General features: G+C 36.8%; 1 protein-coding gene across 1 annotated transcript in view; it reads left to right on the top strand.

Moving 5' to 3' along the window:
- LOC150097178 (uncharacterized) overlaps positions 1-14,068 on the top strand; it is a 68,679-nt gene that overhangs the window by 18,570 nt on the left and 36,041 nt on the right. The window contains exon 2 of the mRNA XM_090407490.1: positions 6,264-6,325. Coding sequence (XP_090263616.1) covers positions 6,264-6,325 — 62 coding nt within the window. The remainder of the gene's footprint in view (positions 1-6,263; positions 6,326-14,068) is intronic.

Here is a 14,068-nt window from a genome sequence, read left to right as displayed (position 1 = left end):
ACCAAAACGGGAAATTACACGACCAGGAAATGACTCGTGCAGTAATTGAATTGTTTCTCGGGATGTATGGCATGTGGCACAGTCTTGTTGAAACCACATGTCATCCACATCTTGCAATTTATGCACAAAAACTGGATTATCATGTCGTGATAGCGAGCACCATTAACTGTTATTGCCTTACCAGCCGCATTTTCGAAGAAGAATGGACCGATGATGCCTCCAGTCCAAAATCTGCACCAAACAGTGACTCGTGGATGCATTTGTTTCTCAACAATCACTCGTGGATTTTCTGAACCTCATCGCTGAAGATGATTTTGTTCGAAAAATAAGCATCCACTTGTTGTTGTTGTTCCATAATCCATTCAACGAACTCTCTTCGCTGTGTGTGTGGTCATTTTTAATAACCCTGAGCTGTCATGCTGTCTTTTTTTCTCGTTGGCAACACTTTACCGCACAAATGGCGCTAAATTTAAATCTTGCGTGAATTTTGGGACACCCTGTGTATATATATATGTTTTTTTTATTTTATTTATACCCTCATAAAACTTACTCCATGTTGGTTGTATAAATTGTTCCTTTCTTCCTAATTTCATATTACTGGTGTCAGAGGGGAAAGCATATGCCACTGTGAAATGCTTATTTCATTCTTGCTTAATGTACAAGGGTGGTCTGAAATGTTCTCAGCAGCGACCATAGGTGGCAACATTTGGGCTTTTTTGGTAAGTTGGTCCATCTGTCATAAGCATCCATGTGAAATTGCAAGTCATTCTATCAAGTAGTTTGTTTTATACAGCTGTCTGAAGGGAAAGTGTTGTCTGTATCCCTTGAAATGGATAAAATTTAGTATTATGCGGTTATAAAATTCTTTGTAAAGGAAGATTTAACGGCAAAAGAAATTCATTCAAAGTTCATAAAAGTTTATGGGCACTCTTCTCCTTCGTTTTTGACAATTAAGAAATGGGCTGCTGAGTTTAAACGTAGCCGTACCACCCTGAAGATGATCCACGTGAAGGATGGCCAAAAAAGTGTAACAACAGAAATCATTGATCAAGTGCATGATATGGTATTGAATGACTTGCGAGTCAAAGTGTGTGAAATTGCTGAGCCTATAGGCATTTCGAAGAAACATGTAGGATATATTTTGCATGAAGAAAAGTGGATAAGAAGGTGACTGCTGGACATATCAAAAAAAGGAGCAGAATCCAAGAGAGGGCAGGTTACTGCCCTCTCTTGGATTCTGCTCTATTGGATACTAGTAGTATGCTGCAAGGTTTTGTGCTGACCACTACTTTTTAATTTGTATGTAAATGGTATAGGAAATATACAGTTTGCTGATGATGAAAAAGCTTTATGCAAAATGGGTGTTGCACTTGCTCACAGCAGATCAGAAACGCACTCACACGAGTGTGTTTTTGTTAAAATGCTTGGAGCGTTTTAATAAGAATAAACTTTTGTGCGTCGATTTTTTACTATGGATGAGACTTAGATTCACCATTACTCACCAAAATCCAAACAGCAGTCAACAGTGGACAGAAGCCGGATGTTCAGCGCCAAAGAAGGCAAACTGTTCCATGAGCAGGAAAGGTTGTGGCATCGGTGTTTTGGGATGCTAAGGGCAATGGAAAAATTGGAAAGGGTCTGCACTATGAATTGTTGGAACATCCACCCTGTTCCCCAGATTTGGCTCCCTCTGACTTCTGTCTCTTCCCAAAACTAAAACTTCGTCGCTGGTCAGCGTTTTTCTTCAAATCAAGAGGTGATTGCAACTGTAGAGGGGTATTTTGCAGATGTTATCACTACAGGGACAGGATGATGGCACTGGAGCATGGCTGGAATAAATTATTAGTCTTACAGGAGATTATGTTGAAAAAATAAAAATAGTTTTGAAATTATAAATTTGTTTTTTCATTGTTATGGCAAGAACTTTTCCTACCACCCTCATATTTCATCCATTCTGTCCTTAAATCTTTACGTGTATGGTTAGTTCACTATTTATGCAGCTACCTAATTAACCAGTGCCAATTTCTGTAATTATGGCTACATGATGATGCTGTTGGATTTTGCAAAAGCATTTGACAAATATGGCATGGGGGAGGGGTGTTATTGATGATAGCTGATGAACTGCAGCCAAGGAGAATTGAAGTATTGCAGGATAGTGAAAGGAGCTCATTTGAGGCTATTTGGTGTGAGATTGATACTGGCAGAATAAAATATACAGTTGGGTGCTGCTATAGACCAGGTGATGGAATAGATGGTGGAGATAGTATGCATAAACAAATTGATGAAATGAATGGAAGGAGGGTAATTATTATGGGAGATTTCAACTATGGTAACATTGATTGGAAGGAGGAGAGGACACATGTGAGGAAGGAAATGGATTTTATTCAATTATTAAGGGATAACTATCTGAAACAGCATGTAATTGAAAATACTAGGGGTGTGAGAGTGCTTGACCAGGTAATTGCATCTCAAAATTTGACTGTAATGAATATGACCATGTTGCCACCTATTAGTGAGAGTGATCATAAGCTAAAGGTGTGCAATTTGTGATTAAGACAGGGTATATGTGGAATTACCGTGGTGGCAAGTATGACAAGCTTAGGAGATTGCTTGGATCAGTGCCATGGCATGTACAACTGCAAGGGCTCGACGTCGATAGAGCATGGGAAGTGGTCAAAGAGCATTTACAGGAGGTTATGGCTGATTGTAAACCTAAGGTCCGAATAGTGAAACAAGTAGGGGTTAAATGGATGAATAACACCATTAAGCTTGAGCTGCAAAAAAAGAAACAACTATGGAGGGAATTTAAAGAAAGGGGTGACCTGCAGGCACACGAACGGTATAAAGTGCAGGCCAGAAGGGTAACAAGTGTGGTAAAAACAGCAAAAGCCGATTATGAAAGGAAACTAGCTATGCAAGCAAAAGAGAATCCCAAACAGTTCTTTCAGTATGCTGTAAGCAAGAAAAAAACTGTACATGGCAAAATGATTTTAAGGAATGACGATGGTAAAGAGTTCACTGAACCAGTCGATATAGTGGAGTTACTGAGCGCGCACTTTGCAAAAGTATATCATCCAGGTGGCAACGTTGAAAAAATGAAGGAACCATTAGTTTATACGGGAATTGTGATGAATGAAGTGGAGGTGAACCTTAATACCTTAAGACTTAATACCTTACAGAACCTTAATGTGAATACATCCGTGGGACTGGATGGTATACCGGCACGGGTCTTGCATGAAGCGGCTAAGGAATTATCAGTGCCCTTGACCATGTTGTTTAATCTGAGTCTCGGGTCTGGCTTGGTCCCGAAGGCGTGGAAAGAGGGGAAAATAGTTTCACTGCATAAAGGAGGATCCAAGACTATGGTTGCAAATTACTGACCGATCAGCATATCAGGAGTCGTTGTCAAGGTCTTGGAGAAAGTAGTCAAGGGAAAAATACAGGAATGGATTGATGAAAATGAGATACTGTACAGAGGACAGCATGGCTTTGTGAAGGGTAGATCATGCCTCAGTAACTTGCTCAAGTTTTATAAACGACTGAACTGGATAAGGGAAATGGGTTTACAGTGATACTGCTGGACCTGGCAAAGGCGTTTGTGACAGGATACCACATGGAATTCTAATCCGTAAACTACAACATATGGGAATGGATATAGGGTTGGTGAGATGGATAGCTGGGTGGTTGATGGAGAGATATCAAAGAGTAGTTTATTCAGGAGTAGAGTCCAAAAGACGGCCTGTGACTAGTGGTGTGCCACAGGGTTCTGTTCTTGGACCACTGCTGTTTAATCTGTTCATTAACGATATAGGGAAGGGTCTAAGTGGGATAGTTCATTTGTTCGCTGATGATGCTAAGTTGGGTAGGGCGATAGTGAATGCAGAAGATGTCTAAGTCTTGCAAGATGACTTAGATAGATTGGAGTTCTGGACTAAGGAGAATGGATGTCAATTTAATGTGACAAAATGTAAGGTTATGCATTTCGGAGTGAAAACATTAGCAGCAGTATACCACATTGGTGGAACTGTACTCCAAGAGATTGATGAGGCCAGGGACTTGGGAGTGTTGGTGGATAGGGAGATCAAGTTTAGGGGGCACATTGCGAAAGTAGCTAAATCAGCTCATCGACTCACTTGGTTGTTGAAAAATACCTTGACGAGCAGAGACAAGCAAGTTATTGTACCTCTGTACCGAGCCCTGCTAAGACCTCATCTCGACTACTGTGCCTAGATTTGGTCACCTCGGTTCCTTCTTGATGGGGAGGAGGTGGAGAGGATCCAGAGGCGAGTGACTAAGATGATAGCAGGTCTATGGAATGAACCATATGAGAACAGGTTGAAGATTTGTGGGTTGCAGAAACTAGTTGATAGGCAGAAAAGGGGAGATATGATTGAGACATTCAAATTGCTAAAAAGGATTCTATAGGATTAATTCAGAGGATATTTTTAGATCAGGACTGGTGGTGGGAGAACTAGGGGACACCCATGGAAGCTGGGCAAGAGCGTGGTTAGCAGGGGTGTTAGAGCTGGGTTCTTTACTTTTAGAGTGGTAAATGAGTGGAATAAGCTGCCAGAGTCTGTTGTGGGTGCTATGACAGTGAGCGAGTTCAAGGCAAGGTATGATAGATACTGTGAGAATATTGAACAGTTGTGTGAACATGATGTTTAGGGCCTCCCTCGATGAGTCTAAGGACTCCCTGGAGTAGACCGTAATAATGATAATGACACTGGTTATGTGGATAAGAAGGTGGCTGCTGGACATATATCAAAAAAGGAGCAGAATCCAGGAGAAAGCAGGTTACGTAGGGTGCTGCAAGTTTGCTGATGATGCATAAGTAGGTAGAGTAAGAGTTAAGATAATGTAGAGAGGTTACAGGATGATTTCAATAGGCTGTCAGTATGGGCAGAAGATAATAGGCATCAGTTAAATATGGAGAAATGTAAAGTTATGCATTTTGGGATAAATTGATTACAAGCTGTGTACCTCATTGGAATTGTACTCTAGGAAATAGATGAAGTTAGTGATTTAAGGGTGGTAGGAGACAGTTGAAGTATAGAAGGCATATTATTAAGAATAATTACTTGGCTATTGAAGAAACTAACAAGTATTCAGCATACAGATAAGGAAGTTGTTGTTTCTCTTTGTAAGGCCTTGATACAGTCACAACTGGACTACTGTATTCAGGTTTGTTCCTGGGTTTCTTGGAATAAGGAAGTGATGGAGAGAATTCAGAGGCAAGCAACCATAATGCTGAGTGGTATGTCTGAATTACAGAAGTTGATAGGCAAAATAGAGGATGGATATGATAGAAACATTTACGTTGCTTAAATTTTAGAGTTTTATAGGATTGTTGCAAGGGAAAATGTTTCAGAACTTGGCTAAAAGGGTGTAGAATAAGAGGTCATCCCTGGAAGTTGAGTAAAGGCATGATTAATAGGAGTGTAAGGACTAGAGTTTTTTGCTTAGAGAGTGGTGAATGAATGAATTGTGTTCAAGGAGAGATATAATGGATTGTGTGGATAGTTTGGATCTTCTGCAATGAGTCTTTGAATTCCATGGAAGTGCCTGTATGATAATTTTAATTCTACCTTAGTTCCATTTTGCTAGGTGTGGATCCCATTTTATTGAAGATGATGTGTTGCAGTAGAGTCGAGTCAACTTTAGCTTTTATTCCTGATGGACTGTTCATCAGATGTAAACTTTATATTTATATCGATAAGTCGTGCATTTCAGAAATACCAAGCAGAACTCTTATTTGCTTCTGACCATGATTATTGCAATCAAACCATAATTTGTAGACTTTGCACATAAACAGAACAATTCTGTGTAATTTGTTTCTGGCCTGAATTGGTGTTCTTTAGATAACATTTTCACGTGGCATTAGTTTTCAAGGTTATTGTGCTGGTTATTCTGAGTTCAGTATATTGCAAATTATAATTGCTAACAGTATTGATTCTAAGATGAACATGATCGACAATATTAATAAAAAATAAATTTTACAAGGCAGTGAACATGCTACTGTTGGGATTGTTTGGAAGAAGGATTTAATGGATTGAAGTGAAAGATGTTTTGTGTACTGGGAAGCGAAGTTGAAATGCATCTTCAATTAAAAAAAAAAAAAAAAGGTGGGGAGAGCATTTCTCTTTAAATGGCTTTTTATGATTGTGTTAGCTGCACAAAATATTTAGATTTTTAATTTGTTTCTTGTCTTATCATACAACACATAAAACTGTCCTAAAAGAATGTTATTTAATTACATTTAGCACCAAAGATCCTGGTCAGCAGCCTTTTACATTTCAAGTCGGTTTGGGAAAAGTGATTTCAGGTAATTACTCTTATAATAATAAAAAAATTCTGCATGGTGTATTGTTTAAAAATTGAGTAGCTTATATTTTTATGGCCTTTATTGCTGTATGAAAGAATGAGTTTTGTTGAAGCTTCAGGTGAATATTGGAATTCATATTTTCAACATAATGGAATATTGTCCAGTGAGAACACTGACATTTTTTGGTCTACTGCTTTAGAGGTTGCTATTGAAAAGAATTAGTCTGTTAAAGCTTCAGGTGGATGACTGGATTTCTTTTTAGTCTCAACATTATATATAGTGTTCAGTGAGAAAGCAGTTTTGTTCCGATGGAGGAATTGTGGCTGTCGGATTTTATTTATTTTGAAATTTTTTTTTGTAAACTGCTCAGAATTGGATTTAACAACCAAATGTATATATATTGCAAGTGAAGTTTGTCTTCTAGGTCTTCATAGCTGAATTAAAAAAATAAATATTTGGCAGATATCTTTGAATGATTTTATGTGGTCTTCAATGATTTATGTTGTAGAACAGGCATGCCGATGTTTGCCTTGCAGTTTTAAAAAGTTCTTTAGCAGCATTATGACTTCTGCATTTGGCAGAAGGGTGGGGGAGGGTCCTAAATATGCCATTTGGTCCTGTGATGTTTGTGGGATAGGTGCACCTTTATCCTCTTAAATGTAATAATCACTTTTTGATTCATAAGGTTTTTCAACAATTCATTACAGGAGGCATACTCAGCATCTTGTAATGCTTAACCAGTAGACGTACGTTTGAAAGCTATGATCAATTGGTTATAGTTCTGATTTAGACATTGAGCAGTTTGCTAGCTAAATAAGTCACCAACTTATTTCAAGCTATGTAGTTTTATAGTTAATTTATGCAAGTCCTTTCCCAGGTATCAGCAAACAGAAGTTTTCTCATGAAGTATTTTTCACAGCTAGGCTACTATTAAGAGGCTTCATATTGGATTGCTCCAATATCCTATAATGGGAAAATTTTCATTCATTATGGAAAGGATTATTCCTCGTATTTGTTTAGACCCTTTGAGGTCTCATCATGGCAGCTAGATTTCTGGGTACTGGCCTTTGCCATAATGCATGGCAATATTCACATTATGAAGAAAGGGTGCTTTGCATTATTGAATACTTGGAGAGTTTGGTGTAAAGTCAGGTGCCTCTACAGTTTAGTCATTGGTGGTATTGGGTCTCCCTAGCTGAGTCGGTATAGACAGCCCTTTGGTCGGAAAGATATGGGTTTGATTCCTGTCCATGATGTGAGGGACCTGGTCTCTTTCCACTAAAGGCGAGTTAGCAGTCACATGCGGAGGTAGAGGTTTTTCTTAACCTGGAATCTCGGGTTTTTCATCCCTCAGAACACACACACAAATTAGAGCCATAAAAAATATGCTTAATCCCTCACTAGGAGGGCTCAACCAGTCCTAAGGGATGGGGAAAACTCCATACGAATAAATAAAAAATTGGTATTTGTGAACTTTTGTTGCTGACATTTGTGCAAAGAATAAAAACAAGAATATAATCTTTTTATAACTGGGAATTGGGGGATACTTGCTATAGTTATACGTTAGTTGTCTAGCCTTGGTTAACTTTCCAAAACAGTTAGTTTTGAATTTCGTAAACAAACGTTTAGTGTGGCTGTTAAATAGTGAGATCATTTTTTTGGTCATACTATTAATATAATTGGGCATAATAGTATATCATTTTTACTGTTAGTGTATTTTTCTAACAAGTACATGAGCATTGTGACAGCTTTATTCATTCTCATGTAGATGCTGTTTGAGTGATGTGTTACTGCCTCATATCAAAATTCAAATGCCGAGCAGTGATGAAATTTTATTTTTAACTGGGCAGATCTGTCTCAGAAACATTTAATGATCTTAATTGGTGTATGGGGATGACAACCTATCATAAGCACATATCTGCAGGAAGGCGTTTCTTGATTCAGACAGATGTGAGAAAAGTTGGAGCTCATTAAACACAGATTATCAAATGATTGCATGGAAATTTAAGTTTCTGCGAAATTTTTCTTGAAAATTTAGGGAAACGTAATACTTATTCATGTTTCATACTACATTCTTGGACTCCTGAAAGGAGAGAGAGCATGTTGCTTGCTGAAAATTTCATTGAAATGATTAACCCAGATCATACCATTTTAGAGAAAATTGTGACTGGTGCTTCTGATATGATCCAGAAAAAAGATAGCAAAGCACAGAAAATGGTGATTGCTGAGGTCTACAGTCAAAACAATGCTGATGTTTTCTCTATTCATGGAATTTTCATAAAGATGGGGGAGGGGGGAAGCAAATCAGTACTGTTCCAGTGTCATGCAATATCTGAATCATTGCATGAGATGAGTGAGGGGAGAAGTACCGAAAAAAAAAAAGTGTGGGGTGCTGTTGCTGCATGACAGTGCATTAAACGTGGAACAATTTCTCATTTCCAAATTCACCATACTGCTTAATTATTTATTAATATTGAGTTTGGCAGTCATATGCTTATCCATGGTGTTTTGAAATTTTATATGAATGCTGTAAAGCTTTTATTAAGTTAAGAGGAGACTATATTCTTGAAAATGCATAACTGGTTCATCTACATGTAGTTGCTCTTTATTTTTATACGAATTTTGGCTCATTATTGTAAAGCATACTGTGTGTGTTGCATACAAGGCAGGGTAGAATATTTCCACTTGTTGTTTGGGACGATCGAGCCATTAACTCATCACTATATGCTGATTGTAGGAACTGTTCATCTTTTTGTAAAGGTTGAAAATGTTTATAAAAACATCCTTCAACAGCAGTTGAGAATATATTTTTTGATTATTGCTTAGTCAAAATAATCATCATAATCATCATCATCAAATTCCTGCTATGTACCCTCAAGGGGTGTACAGGATATGACAGTACTACATGAAAAAATTACATCATTACTAACTTCCTATCTACAATTTTCCTCCAAATCAGTCTGTTACTTGTCAAGACTCCAACATTATCAGATCTTATATTTCTATCGTCTAAGGCCCTTTGTACCGTATCAATCCACCTATATCTTGGTCTTCCTCTGGGTCGTTTTCCTGCCAACCTGGCAGAGAACACTTGTTTTGCTAATCTTTCCTCTCCCATTCTATTTAAGTGACCATACCACCTGAGATTAGCTCTGCTAACGCATTCCTGGATGCTGACAATGTCAAGTTCTTTCCTAATATCCTCATTTTTAATATGATATTGCCATTGATGCCATCTGTTCACGCCTATAATCTTTCTCAGGACTCTCATATCTGCGGTCTCCAGTCTTTGGTCAAGTGTTTTACTTCTGACCCAGCTCTCAGATCCATAAGTTAAAACTGGTTTGAATACCGTCTTGTATACAGCTAATTTAGTGTTCCGACTAATTTCTCTCTTATTCCATATGAATTTATTCAATTGACTTCCCACCATACCAGCTTTGCTGATTCTGTTGTCTATTTCTATATTTAATTTACCATCTTCAGTAAAAATTGTGCCTAAGTAGCTGAAATGTTTTACTTGTTCCACAGGTTCTCCATTCACAACACAGTTGACATTTTCAATGATTCTGCCTATTTTCATTGTCTTTGTCTTTTTATTGCTGACCTTCATACCATATCTATTACAACAGCTATTCAATTTAGTCAGAGAATCTTGCAGACTTGTAGCGGATTTATTTAGAAGTATAACATCATCCGCATAAAGCAAAGAGCTGACATTAACATCTCCAATTTTGATATCAGGTTTAATACCACTTTCCTTCATAATGTGATCCATATAGATAATGAATAACAGAGGGGATAATGTACATCCTTGTCTCACACCAGATTTAACATTAAACCATCTTCCTGTACTTCCTTCAATTCTAACTGCTGACTTACAACTCAAATAAAGACTAAGTATTGCTTGATATAATGCCCCATTGACACCATATAACTGCAGCGTATTGAATAGCTTCTCTCTTGGCACCTTGTCATATGCCTTTTCCAAATCGACAAAACTTAAATATAGATCTTTGTTATATTCCCATGCTTTCTCAACTATTTGTCGTAAAGTGAAGATCTGATCCTGACAGCCTCTATTTGGCCTGAATCCAGCTTGTTCTTCACCAAGCTTTTCTTCCACAATTCTTCTCAACCGTTTCTCAAGTATACTGGCATAGATCTTGCCAGGAACACTCAGTAGGGAAATACCTCTGTAATTCTCACATTCAGTTTTATTTCCCTTTTTATATATGGGTACTATGAGAGCTCTACTCCAATCATTGGGAATTCGTCCCTCTGTCCAGGCTTTCTGAACTATGCAGTGCAGCCACTGTAAGACTTTTATACCACCATACTTCATCATTTCTGGTCGAATATCATCTACTCCTGCTGCCTTTCCACATTTCAAGCCTTTGATGGCTTTTTCTACTTCAAGTATGGATATGTACTCCTGACTGCATGCCTGGTCAGTGTTTTTTATCACTGTGCTGTCATCACTGCTTGTTTCATTTAGCAGTTTTTCAAAGTAATTACTCCATACTTCAAGGATATCTTTTTCTCCTGTTTTCATGTCACCTTTATCATCTCTAACTCCTTTTACAGCACTCTTTCTTCCATTCCTAAGCTTCTTCAACAACCTCCAGAATATTTTGCCACCTTCTTGATATTTATTTTCTATATTCTTGCCAAAGTTCTCCCATGACTTTTGTTTAGCTAGTTTTACACACTGTTTAGCTTTCTTACATTTGTCTCTGTTTTCTGTAAGAGTAAAAGCTGACTTATTTGCCAGGAACTTTTGATATGCTTTCTTCTTTTCCTTCATTGCCTCTTTAACTTCCTGTGTCCACCAGGGAGTTCTGATTTTTTTATCCTTGCACACAACCTCACCACATGCCGCTCTGGCAGAATCAATCAATGTTTTCTTCAGAGTTTGCCACTGAATCTCCAAGGTTTGATTCCTGTTCTCAAACTCTTTCATTTTCTTTTCAATAATATTTCTGTATTTTAGTCTACAGTTCACATCTGAGAGCTGCTCAACTTTTATTCGCTTTAAAACTTTCTTGCATGTTATTCTTTTCAATATGAAATTCAATTTTATCCTGCTCAAGACTAAATAGTGATCACTTCCAATTTCAAATCCTCTATACACTCTGGTGTCCTACACCAGGAGAAAACATCACTATCAACAATAACATAGTCAATGAGACTTTTCTTATTCCTAGCCTCTTCTCTCCATGTGAATTTGTGCACATTAGTCAAAATAATACTGTAGCTCAAACAACAGTATCTGTTGGCTGAGTTCATCTATGTATGCTTGCATCTTGCACAAATATGTAGGTGTTTTTAATTGCAATTCCAGCCATGAAAAGTTGAAAATGTATAGTACACAAGTACTACAGAAAAAATTATTTTTTTAATATTATTATAATAGCAACATTTAGATTGGGGGATTGGTCCATATTGCTTGTTGGTGTAAAATTTTCTTACTGTGAAAAACCTCCATTTAATCACAGTAAGCAGACATCTACTCTTTCTGTATATAAATTGGGGAGTTTATGGTATTCACCAAAATTTTGATATTGTTACAGTCTTGAAATTTTGATCTCGATTAAAAGATTGTATTTGAATTGACTTGTGAAGTATCTTAATTTGGTTGTTCTGAACTGACTAGTGTTGATGACATGGATGTAAAGGCTGTATTTGTTGAATTCTAAGTTCAGGTAACCCTCGTATAATGCAGATGTTAGGTTACAAAAATGCAGCGTTATAAATCGGGTTATGCGAGACTCAGATCACATAGAAAAAGTTGGGTTAAGTTTAGAAATCTTTTTTTTAGGATTATATAAACAATGACATATCCAACAAAAATATTTTTATTTAATTCAGGTAATTCATGTAACTTAAGAAAACACAAACTATGAAACAAATATAGTATAAAATTATAAAAAATTATAAATTGTATGTAAACTTCATTGTACATAATACTTAAATGTTTCAGGCAAAAAAATAAAAATAAAGTGCATATTTTAATCGTCGTCACTCTCTTCAAAACAAACATTTCGTAGATGTTCGTAATTTACGAGTGCCCGGATCGTCATCACTTGAAATCTCTTGGACATCATTTGTGTAATTTCATTACATACTTCGGTTGGTTTAGTTATCAAGAAGTCAGTAATGACCTTGCTTACCACTATGCTGCAATTTTTTTATTAAGGTCATAATATGAAGCTAAACAAATATTCAATTGTCTCGTAAATTTTCCTGAGAGCTCCATTGAGGGATCATTATCCATAAAATAACTTTCTTGCTAAGTACAGTCCTAATTTCATTAGCGGATTCATCACAATCAGAATCTTCGGCAGAACTTTTCCCGCCATTTGGTTCGACGTCATCTATTAATTGTACCAGTTCCTCATTTAAATCTATTTTCCCATCAAATTAATTCACTAATTTTGTTTTCAACCATATTGCAAAAGAGCTCAAAATGGCCATTACTATAAAAATAAATTTTTTTACATGGAAAAAAAAGCATTACATACTGTATGTAGTACACAAAAAAATAAAGTGCTCAGCTTGAGATTAACACAGTTATGATTTTTAATGTGCTTTCCTGGCAGAACATGAAGACAATTTTCAACAATAAATACTTTACAGTTGATGTACATGTGTGCTAAAGGGTATTTTCCTTAATATAAATTCACTACTTAAACTACATGCGCGATACAGGTAGACTCAAATTTAACGAAGATAAAATTTGATTTTTAAGTCGCGCGTTGAAAAATATATGAAAAGATAAACGTTTAGTATAGTTTGTAGACCATCTTATATCGAAACCGTGTTGTATAAGTATCGCGTTCAACGATGGTTACTACAATTTATAGACCGCGTTATATCGAAACCGCATTCAACAAGGGTTACTACAATTTGTAGACCGTGATGTATAAGTACCACGTTATACGAGGGTTACCTGTATTTCATGTGCTTTGTGTATTCCATAATTCTAACTTCAGCTGAACCCAGTTGAGGTTCACTGATGAGTAAATTCCTAGTTTTGGATACCTATATAAGTACCGATGCATGTCATTACTAATATTGATATAGTATTAATTATGGTAAATTGTCTAACTATCTTTTAAGTATTTCCTGATTTCAGCCGCCACCTTTACAAATTTACTTCCGTCTTTAGTCGCTGTGATTAAGAGCTCTGTTCAGTTCAGTTTTTTTATATTGCCTAGCCATGATATTTTTCTTCCAGGTTTTCTCTTTCCATTGATTTTACTTTTTAGTATTACCTGGAGAATGTTTTATTTGTTTTCTCATTAGATGTCCTTTTTTCTTTTTTCGCAATATTAATTGATTTTTATTTATTCTTTTCGGTACCTCTTCATTCCTCACCTTTTCTGTCTATAGGATCTTGAGCGTCCTTCTAAATATCCACATTTCAAAGGCTTCCAGTTTTTTATTGTATTTATCTTATTGACCATATGTAGCATTTCATCTTTTATTGGGTTAAGAGAGTGCTTAAGGGTCAAAGCTGTATAACTGAGAGGAGACCTCCACATAGCCTTTAAAGGAATGCAGAGAACCGACCAGAGCTTCTGACCTAATGTCCAATCCTCACCTTCTTGTGGTGCACCCTGTTGGTTATCTACCTGGATACTGAACGAACGAGGATGGGCTGGCAATTTGGGATTTAGCCAACCAAACTGTATTCTTATTGGTTAAACCAAAATGAAAAATGATGGCACAACATGACAA

The sequence above is a fragment of the Typopeltis vanoorti genome, chromosome 17, assembly GCF_054136105.1.
Source record: "Typopeltis vanoorti isolate ZY-2024b chromosome 17, IOZ_Tvanoo_1.0, whole genome shotgun sequence".
NCBI lineage: Eukaryota > Metazoa > Arthropoda > Arachnida > Uropygi > Thelyphonidae > Typopeltis > Typopeltis vanoorti.
Note: the sequence above shows the minus strand (reverse complement) of the source record. Positions and strands in the feature narration are given on the sequence as shown.